The sequence below is a fragment of the Anarrhichthys ocellatus genome, unplaced genomic scaffold (genome assembly GCF_004355925.1).
Source record: "Anarrhichthys ocellatus isolate YVR2014 unplaced genomic scaffold, GSC_Weel_1.0 scaffold51, whole genome shotgun sequence".
Lineage (NCBI taxonomy): Eukaryota > Metazoa > Chordata > Actinopteri > Perciformes > Anarhichadidae > Anarrhichthys > Anarrhichthys ocellatus.
The window spans coordinates 1,335,315-1,352,356 of NW_022280081.1; the positions used below are offsets into that span (position 1 = coordinate 1,335,315).

Sequence of the window (17,042 nt, forward strand, 5' to 3'; positions counted from 1 at the left end):
TATCTTTACATAACAAATAGTTGTCCACTGCTATTTTAATGCTCTGAATTCCAAATTCAGCACCTTTATAGTGTTGCTTAATAAGATAACTGGCTTATGCAATGCACAACCATAGTATATGATATTGGTTATGTCAGTGCCATGTGTTGATCTTAAACTTTGAATAGCTGCAGTTCAACGACACCTTTCCATCTAGTTCTACTCTGGTGCAAGTTTGAAGCCGTAAAAGTGAACTTTCTATATAAGACAGATCCTACCACTGTGACTGCTAACAATGGATGTACCGGAACATGTATCTTAGCATCCATGTTCATAGAAATCACATTTTTCTGTTCTTTAGTGCAGACCTTCATGTCAAGTTAATTGTTTGAGAGAATGTGGACACAATTCACATCTTAATGTCTTGAATCTCATCTTTCTCCATCAGTTTCTCTTTCTCTATCACCCAGACAGACCAGGTTTAATCAAAGGCCATCCAGCAGCTTAGAGGAGGCCAGACAGTCAAAGCTTGTTCAGCCGACGCTCAGAGGACACCCAATCTTCTCACCTCCAGCGTGTCCTGCCCCTTGCTCCCCTCTCTAACACACTAGCTCCCCTTTTTCCCTCTTCTCTGCTCCGTAACCCATCGAACTCTCCACCCTGCTTCACTCAATGCTGCTTTCCCCCCCTCAGTATACGCTCAAAAGGAATTTCCTTGCACAAAGCCCCTCGCTTTGTTTCACCTGTCTGCCTCCTCCACTTCTTCTCCTTGGCAGGTCATGGCCAGTGTAACTGCGGAAGGTGTGACTGCAAGGAGGGATGGGCCGGGAAGAAGTGCGAGCATCCTCTCTCCTGCTCCCAGTCTCCGGAGAGCAGTCTGAAGAAGTGTCGCGGAACGTCCAATTTGCCCTGCTTCGGACGAGGTACCTGGTCTTCCCTTCCCGCTCCTGTTGCCATGGTTACTGCAGCAGGCTTGCACTCTGTCGTCACCTCTTGGTGTAGAACAGGCCGTTTCCAGTGTTTCACATCTCTCAAACTATCCTTAAGAGGGAACAGAATTAAAGCAACCTGCATTTATTGTGGTGCATACATGAATGTACAGTATATGCAGGTTTGTACAGTATTACTGCTTGTATGTGTGTGTTAATGCCATACATATGCATATATATGCTTGAGATTAAGGTGCACCATATGCCTGTGAGCCGTCGCTGGAATAGTTCTTTTGATAGAACAAGCAGTGGGTCGATGTGTCTAGATTTATCACAGCGCAGCGCATGCTTTAGTAGTGGCCCTTCTGGACAGAGGAAGCTTGTTTTCTTAGAGCCTCTGAATGCTGGTCCTAATACAAATATTAGTCTCAGATACTCAGAAGGCATCACTGGAAACCCTGTGGTAAGAAAAGAAAAAGTTCCATGTTCCCTTGTCCTCCCAGTCCTTGAGCCTGTTAATTGATGATAGTAAGGTGGAAGTGGGAGGGGGGGGGACCGTAGTGTCTATTTTAGGGCTATAAAACCAATATGCTAGACTGTTTGTTTGTTACTGATGGGGTATCTATCTGGGATCGGTAGAATATTCAAATGTTGCTGAATCCTGATTGGTGCACAGAATTACATCTTCTGCAAGCTTCTGCTGCCCATTTAAAGCAGGCTTGAATGTGCATGTTTATATAGGACCCCATCGCTCATAGTCAGAAGATTGAGTTGAGTTTTTTAAGGGCCTTTAAATACCATGAATATGAGCCTGGACGGCGTGTTATACCCTTGAAATAACCAGGGACTTCTCCACAAATTGCTGTTTCATGGATGGATTAAGAAACACATGTAAAACTATAGAAACATTGTTTTTTTTTAAATCATTACTGCTCATGAATTCTTATGCAAAAGTAAAACACCCACACTCTTAATATAATTAGTGGAGTGAGAAAAAAAGCATTTAAAAAAAAATAGATGAAGGTAAAAACATGCAGTCAGTCCATTAACCGCTCAGCTGCTACATTAATTGATGTACAAACCAGCGGTTAAGATTATACTGAACTGCTACACATGCACACAGCCCAAAGCTTCCCAGCCAAAGAGGGGAGAACAAATGACTCAGCTTTTGCATAGCTGCGCTGCTTAATCTTTACAGGTGGTGGATATAAACGCCCCAGGCCACGTCTACAATATACTGCGTTAAACTAGAATCACATTCTGAACCAAGTGAGCCAAAAGGTACGGCATTTATACTACAGTCAGGTTACAGTCGTGCAGTTGTAAGTAAAGACACATGACAGTCTATCAAACGGTGTTCATCCGAAATACCAGACATTTGAATAAAACAAATAAAACTGTCAATCATCTATTGTACAGCTTAATTGAAATTAACACAGTTGCAAGGTTATTCATCCATAGAATTTCCAGACAACATAAAGCAAAGCCGAAATGATGGTATAGCCTTGCCAGAGAGCTACTGTGCCTGCGTCCAGAGGTAACAATGCACAATGGTCACGTTACCACTGTTCTCGGACTGACTGACAACCTGCATTTTTCCAAATAAGATAAGGTAAATTGTCTAGCGGCCATGCAGTGCACACTTTGCAGTCTTCTGAGGCATCCCTTGTATCTGTATTTTACACTGATGCAGCAACCATAATAAATCAGTTGTACAGTGCTGTATGGGGCATTGTTCAGTGCACCACTTCTCTTTTATTTTTGCTCCAAACATCGTTTGTAATTTTCTGGGGAATACCCGTCAGTGTTCCTGTACTGAGAATGAGATGACAAAAAGAAAAGGTCGAGTTGAGTAAAGCCTCCTGAATTCTGTTGTTCTCACGTTTATAATGTAGTCGGTGGCGGGTGTTACTACAAGGGGTACAACCTGCTTGGTCTCAGGGATGTGCGGATTTATCAGGGGTTAATCTGAAGCATTGATTTCCTGTATCATGTGACTGTGGGGGACGTCAGTGGGGAATGCAAGGTTTTTTTCAGCTGCTGCTGTGTTCCAAATGAAAAGGACTGGAGATTACTGTAGGTTATTTTAGTGGCCATGGACATTTCTCACACCCATGGATGGGAAAGCTGCTGATTAGATCAGGGACCTGCAACCATAGACTGTAAGGAGTGGACGTAGTCACGAGGCGTCACCCATAGATTTGTGGACTACTGTTTTGAAGCCTCAAGTTCCACATTTTGGTCGTCGCCATTTTGGTTTTTAGCCATCACCATCATGTTTTTTTTTACAACCAGAAGTGACACAAGAGGGTTGAGCTGACTACAACGAACGCTAAAAAAAAGAATTTGTTAGGTAACCATAATGTTACAATTAACTTTCATGAAGTTAAAACACAATGTGAAAGGTTTAACTTTAAACGAAAAACACAAACAACTCCCAGACTGGACGACGACATGGTAGCCACCTGTAAATCTCAATTTAGCCACGCCCTAAATCATATCCTGCTATGGTCTATTTGACTATTAAATTAAATGGACCATAATTCACTAAATGACCTGTCAATCCCAGTAAGCCCACCCTAAAGCACACCCTGCGTTATGGTCTATTTCACTCTAAATGGACCATAATTTAATAAATGAACATGCTGTGTTGAAGAAGACTTGAAACTAGAGACTGAGACAAAAACTTATGTTTACAATGTTTACTGAGGTAATAAATCAAGTGAGAAGTAGAGTCATTTTCTCATAGACTTCCATACAATCAGACTTCTTTTTGCAACCAGAGGAGTCGCCCCCTGATGGCGATTAGAGAGAATGCAAGTTTAAGGCGCTTTGGCTTTGGCTTCACTTTTCAGACACCCTGGTTGCCATCTGCCTGAAAGATAGGCATGGTTGCTACCATGAAGACAACTGCATTAACATTATCCATGATCCAACAATTGAACAATGACAGCAATACAGAAAACAGAGCTCACATAATGTAACTATGATATTGGCAAAGTACACTCTACAAATAGAACCAATTTGCCGCCTTTGAATACATCAACTATTCATTACATATTGTGTCCGTTTCATAAAAGACTTTTTGACGTATTCAAACCAATTCCACAACAACATGGTTGAGCAGGCATGGCGGCCCCCCCTCACATAATGAAACAGCAAAGATTAACTTGTGCTGAGGGAGTTAATTAGCTTTAATTCCTCCAGCAGTACCTTTAAATTATCTCCTATTGCTGCAACAAAATGGAACTTTAAATTACCCTGTGCAATAGAACAACTAATGGGATCAATAAATTCTTCCTTTTAAAAATTGCATTTTGTTTCAGCCATCCCAATCTATGCAGTGACAGTTTAAAGTCTGGTTTAAAGAAATCTGCTGAGGCCTACAATTTCCATCACATGTTGAAAGCATTGTCTGTGTGCCATAAATTCTCCTGTTCCTCCTCTGTTATTAGTAATAAAATGTCTGAATGTACTGTTTACCGTCTCTGGTCAGATATACAGAGGAGGGAAAGTATCGGGGCTGTGATTAGAAGGAAGGTTGAATGTGTGTGCATGCATACCTTAGTGTTTGGGGTGGCGTGCGTGCGCATGTCTTCCTTTTTCATAAGATGCCCATTTGGTTTAGTGTTTGGAAGTTCACAATGGCTGGAAACAAACCGGTGTAACAGAGTTCATTGCAAGGCTGTTACACCGGTAAGAGAGGGAAAGAGAGTGAGAAACACAATGAATGAGACCGGAAGAGTAAGAAAGAGAGAAAGAGAGAGAGAGAGAGAAACTGAAGGAGACAGATGTAGAAAATCACTTAGGCATGGATGAATGCGACTGGTCTGAGGTGGCAGCTTGAGCGGAAAAGCCTTGAAATTCGAAACAGCAGCTTCGGGGCTTTTCTTCCTTGGATAGCACATTCTTTACACCGCGGTATTTCCTCAAGGAAACACCTGCTTTCAACATCTTTCTGCTGATTCTTGGGATTCCTTTCTCTGATCTCTGAAGTGTGGTCCGTAGTAGACATTGAATATGTGTATGCATTTGTTTGTATTCAATCCAATCCCATTCAAATGTATTAATAAAGAACATGTACCAAAGAGCTGTACGAATCAAAATGACAATAACCATAACAAAAAATTCAATTAACACACAAAAAGAGCAAAAGGACAATAAAATAATAAAAGCAAGACTCAGACTGAATAAAAAGCCTTGGAATAAAGATGTGATTAAATACAGTGTTTAAAATCAGGCTGTGTAGGGGCAAGCCGAACAAGCAGGGGTTTCTTGCTCCAGAGTTTGGGGGCTACACAGGCAGCCACCTCCGGATCTGAAAAGTGAAGCCAATTCTTTCAAAGAAACTTGCATTCTTTCTACTGGAGGGGGCGACTCCTCCGGTTGCAAAAAGTCTTATTGTAGAAGTCTATGAGAAAATGACTTTACTTCTCACTCGAATTATTCCCTCAGTAAACATAGTAAACATGAGTTTATGGTCTCAATCTCTAGTTTCAAGTCTTCTTTAACCTGTTACCACTCCAGTAAAATTAGTCGAAAACACCTATCCAAGGCATACCCAAAGTAAATTGAAAGCTGTTCTTGAACCATTTGGAGTACATACATGGTTTTGGTCTCTTTTGAAAGGTAACACTCAGCAGTAGAAGGTTTTTATTTCCGCCTAAATATTGTTTTGCAAACAGATGCCTGCAGATGACAATAGCTGGGACTTATTAGCTGGAAAACACAATGGGACCACAACATTAAGCCTTACCTAGTACAAGTTCAAATTTTATAACAATACCACGGAAAATGAATATTTTACATATGTTTTTCTAAGGGTATGTCTAGGCGTTTTCCAAAAAAGGCCATTTGGAGACTCATGGTAACCATGGTAACATACCTAGGCTGTGTACAAATGTGTAGTCATAATTCAATCTAAAGCTTATTAATGTCTAAACACAGTTATCTATTAGTTATTTCGCCATTACTCACTTTCCAAGGTTCTCCAAAACTCTCAAAAACCACACTTTGAATTTAACGCACAGACGCAGGGACCTGACTCGCGGTTACGCAGGTGACTTCTACGTTCTGCCTCTAAATCTAACCCCTGAAGCTGTATATCGTTATTTTCGAAATTTCATTGGCTATACGAAGCGTCAGTCATCAGAATGATCGGTTGCAATTGGCTCGAGCTTTACACGAAAGAAGAGGGGCAGGCACTTTCCTTCAATGCGGACTCTCGTTGGCTATTGTAGGCTGTAGACAGGACATGGAAGCTCCTATTGGGTCAAATGAGGTTTCAATCTAAAGGTCAGAGTGCAGCCGCCATTTTGAGATCCAGAGACCATCAATGTTTACATGCGAACTGAAGTTAGGTTCAAAAATACATAGATAGTTAGGCATATCTGCCGGCTAATTTGAAATGATTCAACAGCAGTCCGTGGGTATTTATGGACGTAATAATGTGTTTTGGACTAAATATTTTACTGGATTGGATCGTCTGGACCTTTGCCAATGTAACAAGACCATTTTTGTTGGAATATTATCGATGGGTGGACTTCTATAAAGCTTCATCGGTGAGTTGCCTCGATTTTGTAACTGCTTGTTTGTTGGTTGGTGGTCTGACAGAGGCATTGATTGTACCTGCTGTTGTGATTAAAAAATGGTTTGCATAAATCGAATCACAAGAATCTTAGCTTTCCAAAGATATGTCGCATCGGTACCTACCTATACATAGCAGTTGTGTACAAGACGCGGGCCGTCAGAGTGTTAACAGGTTTACAGCATGATGTTCATTTAGTAAATTATGGTCCATTTAGAGTTAAATAGACCATTTCATAGACCAGGCTGCCTTTTTATTGACGGGTCGCTACCGCTACCATTACATTACATTATTACATTACAGTCATTTAGCAGACGCTTTTATCCAAAGCGACTTAGAATAAGTGTATTCAACATCGGTTTTCAAGAGAACTACAAGTCACCAGAAGTCATAAGTGCATCTCCTTTTTTAAAACAAGCATCTAAGAGCATAAACCAGAGCCAGTACAGTGCAGAAACAAACGAATGCAATAAGTGCCACAAACTAATACAAATACAATAAGTGCAACAAACTAGTATGAATACAATAAATGCTAAGTAAGTGCTAAGTGGAAGGCTCAGGGTAGGCCTTCTTGAAGAGGTGAGTTTTCAGCCTGCGCCGAAAGATGGGCAGCGACTCTGCTGTCCTTACATCAGTGGGGAGATCATTCCACCACTGTGGGGCCAGGACAGAAAACAGCCACGACCGGGTCAATCGGCCGTAGGAACCTCTGAGCGATGGGGCAACCAATCGCCCCGAGGCAGCAGAGCGAAGTGGTCGGGCGGGGGTGTAGGGCTTGACCATGGCCTGGAGATAGGAAGGAGCTGTTCCATTGGATGCAAGCTCTTACAGGTAGCCAGTGTAGAGAACGGAGAAGGGAAGTTGAGTGGGAGAACTTGGGGCTGTTGAGTAGAGATGACAAGAGCCTTGATTAGCACCTGTGGCGTCTCATCAGAGAGGAAGGGGCGAATCCTCCTGATGTTGTAGAGCAGCAATCTGCAGGAGCGTGTAACCGATGCAATGTTTGCTGAGAATGACAGGTGATCATCCAGGGTCACACCCAGGTTCCTCGCAGTCCGAGTTGGCGTCACCACGGTATCGTCAATGGTGATGGACAGGCCTCGTGCGGGCAACCCTTCCCTGGGAGGAACAGTAGCTCGGTTTTGTCCAGGTTGAGCTTGAGGTGGTGTGTCGCCATCCACTTCGAGATATCAGCCAAGCATGCAGCGATGCGTGCCTCCACTTGAGTGTCACCGGGGGGAAATGACAATACCAGCTGAGATATCTTTTCTTTTTTCAGTTCTTCACGCGAGTTAGAGGTGCAGTGACATGGCACTTAGTGTCTTTAGCTTGTATAATGTGATGTATGTCACGGTGAAACTGTAAAAATATAGCCTTGGGCAATCATTTCAACAGCAATATGATTTGATTGGATTGTAATTATGATTGTAACCTTTTACAAGAAGAGAAAAGGGATTTTGATGCATGGCAATTTAGAAATGTTTGGTGTATCACATAATGGTGTACACAGAAATGAACGAATGGTGGCCTTCTCCCTGGAAAGTCAGACCCTCTTGGTCTGTAGCAGTTGATGATGCGAGTATTGCTCACCTGTGCATCCTAATGGTTTGATCACTGCAGCCTACTTATAGTGTGCACTGTATGTGTTAAACAACTGTTATACACTTCTAATGCATCATGGTATTGACAATACACCTGTTTGATAGCTGCTTGCCTTTGGTTGCTAATGGGATGCTTTTATTCTCACCACACGACCATTCAAAGCATCATTTGACTGGATGCATTATACTGTACTTGGTGTGATGCTGGACTCCTTGCAGCTGAACAGAACTAGAAATTAAATTAACTCAATAGAGAGGACAGGCTTTGGCTGGCAGAGTGGATTCAAACCGCTAATCTACGGTGTTGAAAATCTTGTGAAGTCGTTATTTCCAAAATCCACGTTTAATCTTAGTCCCTTTAAGTTTTCTAGATACATCTAGATCCTACACTGTAGCCTAAATATATATTTTATGTTCAGTCAAATAACTTTGTTTTTGTCCAAAAAATGGCAGGAGCGCAAACACAATTGCATTTTTGCACTTTTGCCAGTGTGTTAGTTTCACAGCTCTATAGTGAGAGGAGTGTCACAGCTGTGGTTCTGTTTATGCAGATCAGCCAGTGCAGCCCAACGTTGGTACTGGCACAAAAAATGGTCTTGTATTTCCACTGGGTTAAGACCACTTTATTGAAAATGGGAAAAAAGTAACACTCAGATAATCTAGTTTAGAGAGTCAAACACACACACATACACACACACACAAATGAAAAACTGTGTTGCACCTGGTTGTAATTCCATAGTAGCACAAACTGCAAGCATCTCTGCAGAGACTTCAGGTTTATACCAGGCGGCAACCTCAATGCAGAAGTGTTAAAACTTGCATTATCTCTACTGGCCAGCAGGGGGCGACTCCTCTGGTTGTATAGAAGTCTATGAGAAAATGACTCTACTTCTCTCTTCATTTATTCCCTCAGTAAACATTGTAAACATGAGTTTTTGGTCTCAATCTCTAGATTCAAGTCTTCTTCAATACAGCATGATGATCATTTAGTAAATGATGGTCCATTTAGAGTCAAATAAACCATAGAGCAGAGTATGCTTTAGGACGAGCTTACTGTGATTGACAGGTCGCTGCCACTACCAGAGATGTATACGGTGTCTCTACGTCAATCCTCCGCATTCCAAGTATGGTAACTTTCTTTTATTGGATGCAAAAAAAGCAACATGGTGACGGCCTTAATCCAAGATGCTGTCGGCAAAATCGCCGAACTTGAGGCTTCAAAAACCAATAAGTGATGATACCATTGTTGGGATCTGGCCCTAGTCTAGAAGCACCCATGCTCCTTCCTGTCATACAACGTCTGATGGAAACTCCAAGATGAATGACTACACCTCCCAGCACAGCCAAAACTTGATCCTGGCCCCTCATTGGCCAAGAAGTGGCCCCCCACTGGGTTCGAGACCTGGTTTATAAGCGAGCAGGAAACGCCATTCTCTCTCTTCCCTCCGGACCTCGTCCTGGCAACAAGAAGATTCACGAGTAGCCGCGGCCTCATCAAATCCTATCAGGTCACATGTCACATTCGCTGGTCAAAACTACAGACTGTGTTTTATTTTGAGTTTTGGATCCCGTAGTGTGAGAACGGATAATCTCTACGACCCGTCCTCCCACCCTTTAGTGCACACCTTGCCGGCAAAAGAGGGCAACTGAGCCCCTGAAGAGCCGAAGATTTCCGGCCAAAGACGAGCGACTCCTGCACGCCTCCGACGTTAAGAAAACCCCTCTCTGCAGCGAGGGGATTGAGTCTGCGCTAGCTCCAATAGCCGCGCCACCGGGACCCCTCATCTCCCGAGGACTGAATGATTCCCACCACGGGAAAAGGACCGTGCCGAACGAAGCTTCTCAAAGTAAGAGTTACTGGTATCTGGGCCTAGCTTAGCTTAGCTTAGCATTAGCTTAATTTAGACTATTCGTTTATGTCGTTGTTATTCCTGTATCTTGTTGTGTTAAGTTACTGTCATGTTATAACGTGTTATTACGCCAGCATCGCGGACCACGGAGTCCCGTTATATTGTGTATTTCCTGCTGTAACCGTTCGCATTGGATCCGTCGCTGCTAGTGGATGTGGAGCTTGTGATTCTATCACTTTAAAAACTAAAACTACGGTGGCCGACTCTCGTCTGGCCGACCGAGTTTCGGGGTGATAGGGAGACAAACTCGCATTTCACCGCAGTGACAAAGATCTGTTTGTTTTAGGGATTCTTTTATTTTGTTTTTGGTTTTATTCTCTCCTCTTTAAATCGGCTCTGCGAGTGAGATCTAGAACCGCAACTATCACTGTAAAAGCGTGCTGTTCCTCACTTCCTCACTACTGTGCAGAGCACCGCGCTCAGAGCTCGATTTTCTCTCTCTCTCTCTCCCTCTACTAACCCGCACATACACGTAGTTAGAGCTACTGATTTTGGGTGAACCTCTCAGACTCGTGATTACGTAATCTCTGACCCCAACCCACATGGTACGCCGTCCCACGTGGTTATAGCAGCCACCTCTCCGCCATCTTGGTCTGTAGGCTCACACGCCCCTATTGAGATTACCCACCATCACTGCTGAGTAGCCCCCCCACCCCCTTTTCTTTCCACACACACACACACACACACACACACACACACACACATATATCGATACACATATCCTTACCCCACTTTATTAATTTGAGTTTAGGTATTAGACACATAATTGTATGATAGCGTTTGTTGATTGTGATATTACTTGATTTGATCATTTATTATTTTGATTTAATAAACTCTGTTATATTTTAAAGAGCAGTCGTCTGTGATTACTTGTGCATAGGTGTGTAATAACAACTGGATGTAGTGGCCTGTGCTCGAACTTAACCCTTCACTCGCACTCCAAACGTGTAATAGTACTCAGACTGTTAATATCGTGAGTGACCACTAATTATGAGACTTAGGTTATAGTTTGGTTATTGGTCCCTGTCCGCAGGGTGGTGCCCCGTTCTTATTAGTAATTACTAATTAACTTATTGATATTAATAACTCCATTGATGTTGATAATTTAGTTTCATATTTGCTGATAACCAAACACGCTCCTTTACGTTCCCAACACCATGACTATGTTCACTTCTTATATACTGTCTATGGTTTATGCATAAGCAGAATAGAAGGCATCCTTATAGGAGTGATACAAGTCTGGGGAGGGGTTTGGGATTCATTGGGACACGAGCAGTTTTATCTTGGGAGAAGCTTGCTCGGACTCCAACACCAATCCCACTGAGAAACTGTCGGCTGCTTTTGAAAGGAATGAGGGGAGCTGACATGACTGACCATTATCCAAGCCTACCCTCACCACCTGATTGAGTCATCTATCTAACATGCATCAATCCTGCACTATTCCCCTTTTCCAGTGTGTGTTACACTGCTGCTCTCTAAACTGGCAAAAAAAAGTCTGCCAAACCCTCACCTGCACACAACTGTGCCCTTTTTTAAAATTAAAATAGAGCCGAAGTGTATTTGGTTTGTGACTTTATCAACATGGTTGATCCTCACCTTAAGACAGGATGACGAATTAAGCGCCAACACCCACCAACACGCCCGCACGCCGGAGTAGAGGGTTTGACGAGCGCAGGGATAATCGATAAGGCAGGGCTGTTGCGACATCACCGGTTGCCAGGGTAACAAAGTCCCCGGAGCAGATGGCGGTAAGCTATATGTGAAGCAGGAAGAGCGGTTGCTGGTCATAAAAAGTGACAGTGATGTGACACGGACAACACATTGGATGACGCTGCCAGTCGAGCGGCTGTTTCGCAGAACTCATGTTCGCCACTATTTATTGCCCCTAATTCAACTCAGTGAGTCATCAGAAGATAAAAGGCAGGCACATGCACATTATGGATATGTTTCAGGTGTTATTTAGTGGCACTAAACAGTGACGTACCCAGCTCAATAACAACAGGACAAAAAGAGAAACAGAGGCACTCAGTATGCTGTGTTTTAACCATATGTCTTCGCTGAACTGGGAAATTGCCTTTGTGCACTTATTTTTCATGGTGGGGCAGCTTACCTGTTTGTAGCACTTCGGGGTGTCTTTTGTCTGTAGAATTTGTGAGTGGGAACATATAAAAGATGTACAACTGTGTGTGTGTGTGTGTGTGTGTGTGTGTGTGTGTTTATTGTTTGTTACTTACCACTATATTGGTATAAATTCTTATTAGATCATGTGTATATATACAAAATTTAATTTGTGTGTTTGTGTGTGTGTGTGTGTGTGTGTGTGTGTTTGTGTTTGTGTGTGTTACTCGTTTCTCATTAGAGCACAGACAACCGACGCACATTTTATGGTAATGTCTTCAATTATGCAGTATTATCCTGAAGATGGTAATAAAACATGCACTCAGCATTCTGAGGTTAAAGTTTATTGCATTTCACCTCTCAGTAACATTGTTGCTAATGTATTGTTGTAGTTACATTACATAAACAAATTGCTGTGACTGTGAGTAAATTATTTGTAGCGATGAGTTTGCACGGTAACACTAAATGATAAGGGTACATGGATTTTAAAAAAGCATGACTCAGTTCATGTAGCACTTCACAAACCTCTTCATTGGTCAGGCTGGTGTCAGGTATTCGTAGCTAAACTTACGAAAAATAAAGCGCTGCAATTTGTTGTTATCCCATTAAAGTATTGTTGTACGGGAGGGTGGAAGGGGAGATGCATGTGTCCAACACACAGCGATCTTTCATCCAGCAGACAACTGTTTGCTCCACAATTTAAACGAGATTTGATTTATTGATTTATTCGTCAAGTCACTTCTGTAGTTATTTTAACCCAAACAAGATTCATTGCTAACCTAACTAAGGATGTCACTATCTTCTTCTAAACCTAACTGAGTTGTTTTCTGTGAAGACGGTTTATTTCGTTTATTTGAAAAAGACTATGCATGTAACAAGCGGGAATTGACACACGTGTTGTTTTGTTTCGTGGGACTTTTCAGAAGATACCATACGAACCGTTGTATGATATGTTGCATATGTATGCAGTTAACAGGGCAAAAAAATTGACCAGTCACAGCAGTGCACCTGCATTCTGTGTGAAAATGTTACTTTGTTGGCTTTGAATCATCAATTCAAGTTTTTAAATGTTATGAATGGATTATCATGAATGGTTTGTGAGCTTTAAGCCAATGTGATACACACACCTTTCCTTTCCGAACTAGCATTGATTATTCAAATGGAGTCCAAAATGATGATGTCATTTGCATTTGTAATTTTGGCAAATAGAAATGAATATACAGGACTGACTTTATTTCAGAGCTGACAAGAATGATAGATTCATAGGAAACAAAATATATCATTTAAGAATGACTGTCTATTTGAAGGATCGGAACCATGATAAAGTCATGAAAAATGAATGCTTTGTTAATCACGATTACAACACTTCAAATTCAACAATATACATATGCGCTACTGTGACTACTGTGAAAAGACAAGAACATCATTAATAACTCAGCAATCTTAATGATTGAGATACACTAGCTGCTGCATTAACTCATGCATGAGATACTCATTATGGTACATTCCTGTTCATGAAAGACTACATGAATTAATTCATGCTTTTTTTTATGCATTAAGTCATGAAAATGTAATGTAATTCATGGTAATTCAAAAATCTGTCACACAAGGTGTGAGCATTGACAAAAAACAAAGATGGATTATGACTTCAGAAGATGATTGTCCCTTAAAGCCCCCGATTATCTGTATGTGGCCTCCAATACCCCCCCCCCCCATAATTAACATAACCCTGAGCAGCCTGGTTAAGTGATTAAGTGATCAACGAGCAAGTACGCTGCACAACTCCAACGATGGTTTCGGAATAGATGGTGTTTGCCTAATGAGCTTCACCACTAGCGAAGCATGCTACCTCGGTGAGTTCCCCTGTGGCCTTCTTCACTGGCAACTCGCTGATCGCAACATCTCGAGGTGTGTGTGTGTGTGTGTGTGTGTGTGTGTGTGTGTGTGTGTAGCCCGTGTGAGTGTTTTTACCAGAGCGAGTGATTTACATATGAGATTTCCACCCACGGCCGGAGGGGAGATTAAGTCTAGTTTAAAATCAGTCGTCTTCAGCAAGAATGCGAATAACTGCTCTAAATTACAGGTGACATAAAAAAGTAAAAATGCTTCAAGAAAAGAAAGATGATTCTGCTGCTTGAAAAACACAACCCTGCTGTGAAACACTGCTCAGATGTGAGAAGATTCTCTCTGTTTTTGTAGGTCAGTGCCAGTGTGGACAGTGTACCTGCTACCCACCTGGGGACAGTCGTGTTCACGGCAAAAACTGTGAGTGTGACGACCGTCAGTGCGAGGACATTGGTGGAGAGGTCTGCGGCGGTGAGAGCAAGTGCACACACACACGCACACACACACACACACACACACACACACACACACACACACACACACATTCATTTCATCTTTGTATCCAGTAAGGGCTGTTTAAGTTGTGTGAATAACAGAGGGAATTGACGAAACATGGCAATAAACAGATGGCGAGCCTGCATTTCAACATTGCTGTTCAAACTGTGCAGAGAAGTGGGAGGCCTAAGCAATGGACCTCATGCAAGACCCGCTCCACGGCATGTATGAATGTTTTTCAGAACTTGTTGCATTCACAATTTCTTTTTTTTGTACTTCGAATTTTCAGTTCTGTAAGAAAGGAATTCACCAGCGGATTAAACCCGTCATACGAGTCACGTGCAGATCTTTCTCTGCAGGTGGAGCTTAAAGGTTTCACTGTGCGATATTCAGAGCATTAATATAGCATCAAACAGCTATTTCCTATGTAAAGACATAGGGGAGTAATGTGTATACTGAGCAGAGAGTTAAGTAATTCTCCCTCTCTGCATGCGAGTGTGCCCCATTGGCTGTCTCATGGCCACCGCTCTGCACTGCCAGCCTGGTCTCACTCCTAACTCGTCAAATACCAACGGTTGGTCAGCACCCCCTCGGCGTCTGATGCAGACGCACCAGGCTTTCAAACATTAGATCCGCACTTTGCAAGAAAACAGGCTCGCGAAACTCAGATCAAACCGTCACACTGGGCAGCGCTGGAGAAATATGAATCAAGATTGTGTTACTGCCTTGCCTCTTTCTCACCTCAAATGTTTTCTGAAACATTTTATTGGAGTTTATCAACTGGGCGCCATATTGCAAACCGCCCAGCCACAATCGGCTGGAGCAAACATCTATGTGTTTATTGGCAGGATTTAGTACATCTCCACCACCAGCGCTGTTAGCACCGTTAGCTGCAAGCCTTTCGGCTTAGCCGTCGCCATGTTGAGAGCTGTGCGGAGGCAATAGATATGCTCAGCATTTGATATTGAGCACCTTTAAGATTTATAATATCTTAATCTGAATGAATATGGAGTTTAAATATTCTACAGATATTAACTAAAATAGAAGTAATTCAACAAGTGTCTTTCTCTTCTCTTTTAGATGATATGAAGTTATTGGCATAATTTGGCATGGCAAACTTATTCAGCCACTCCATGCCTCGGGGTCTTTATTCATGTCGCTGTCAGGGGAACATCCTCCATTGCACCCGACAACTGTAACAGCACCAACTGTATGATATTCTCTTGTGTATTTCCATCACTGTCTTGTCCCCTGGATCCCCTCTCATCTAAGCCAAGGAACACTTTGCTTTAGCGAGACATGTTTTAGGACTTACAGTAAGTTGGTGTGTCACCATTCCCTTTTTTTGTCCCGGTAAGGCACTGCTCTTATGACATATTGTTGACAACTGTATTAATTCTTTTCGGGGGCCCCAAAAGGACCACAGACCCTGCTACATTTCTTAATGCTCGTACAACCAAGCCTCCCAGAAAAAAAGGATGCGAGATTAAGGATATGAAATGTTTTGCTCCAAGACAAGGCAAGGCAAGTTTATTTGTATAGCACATTTCAACAACAAGGCAATTCAAAGTGCTTCACATAAAACCATTAAAAACATCAAAACATAAGGCAAAAGAAAGGGAGATTTAAAAACAATTAAGAACATTGATTGAAACATTAAAAATAGTCAGTAGTAAAATGCAGAAATGCAGAAGTGGCGAAGATTGCTATGGCTCTGACTGTGACAATAGCTGCTGAGGCTCATGGGTAACATGGTACTTATAGTTCCATTCTTTAAGAACAAAACTATGAATATACATCTACTGACGCAGACTTGGTTACGCACTTACACCCCTCACCTAATTATTGCAGAGGAAACTACACACATTTTGTGCAGCGTGTGCACACATACACTCACCCACTTTGAAATCATGCCAGGAGCAGCCGCTGAATTTGAAGATCAATACGGTGTGATCCTATCTGCTCTCTTTGATATCCACAGGCACAACCCCCCAGCCCCCCCACCCTAAACCCTTGAGCTTGAGTTTGAGAGAAATTGCTCCAAGCCTTTGAAGCTTTGGTTTGAGGTCTTGGGGAAGTTTGGGCTCCTAATATGAGCCATTTAGGCACAACCACTGTAATGGATGGGTTGTGCTAACAACATTAGAGGCTCAATTGAAATTGATATTTTGCGGCTGCTGCTGCTGTCAGACAGAGACAGAGGGAAAGGCAGATGAAGGTGCATTTAAGGATCGCGGTGCTCCTAAAGTAAAGCAGAACATGGTTGGAGAATAGTTGTATTGTAAAAGAGTAAAACCAACTGTCTGAGGGGAAAACTGACAAAATGTGTTGTTCATTCGGCCAAATATAATTCCCATAGTAATTTGCAGGATGTATTCCTCCATTTGACTGCCTTTTCTTTTACAATTGCTTATCTGTGTTAAATTTGAGCATACAGACATGCATTTCTGTATTTTCTGGACACATACATACTTCCTTTAAGTCTATGAAACCGAAACAACATGACACATGCACAGCTTTTCAAAGAGTAAACAAACAGACAGATTTCTGTCAAACAACAAAGAGGAGCCCCCCCCCC

The 17,042-nt window shown here is 42.3% G+C and overlaps 1 protein-coding gene across 1 annotated transcript in view; it reads left to right on the plus strand.

Moving 5' to 3' along the window:
• itgbl1 (integrin, beta-like 1) overlaps window positions 1-17,042 on the plus strand; it is a 53,537-nt gene that overhangs the window by 21,616 nt on the left and 14,879 nt on the right. Inside the window, exons 7-8 of the mRNA XM_031870105.1 lie at window positions 756-902; window positions 14,324-14,440. Coding sequence (XP_031725965.1) covers window positions 756-902; window positions 14,324-14,440 — 264 coding nt within the window. The remainder of the gene's footprint in view (window positions 1-755; window positions 903-14,323; window positions 14,441-17,042) is intronic.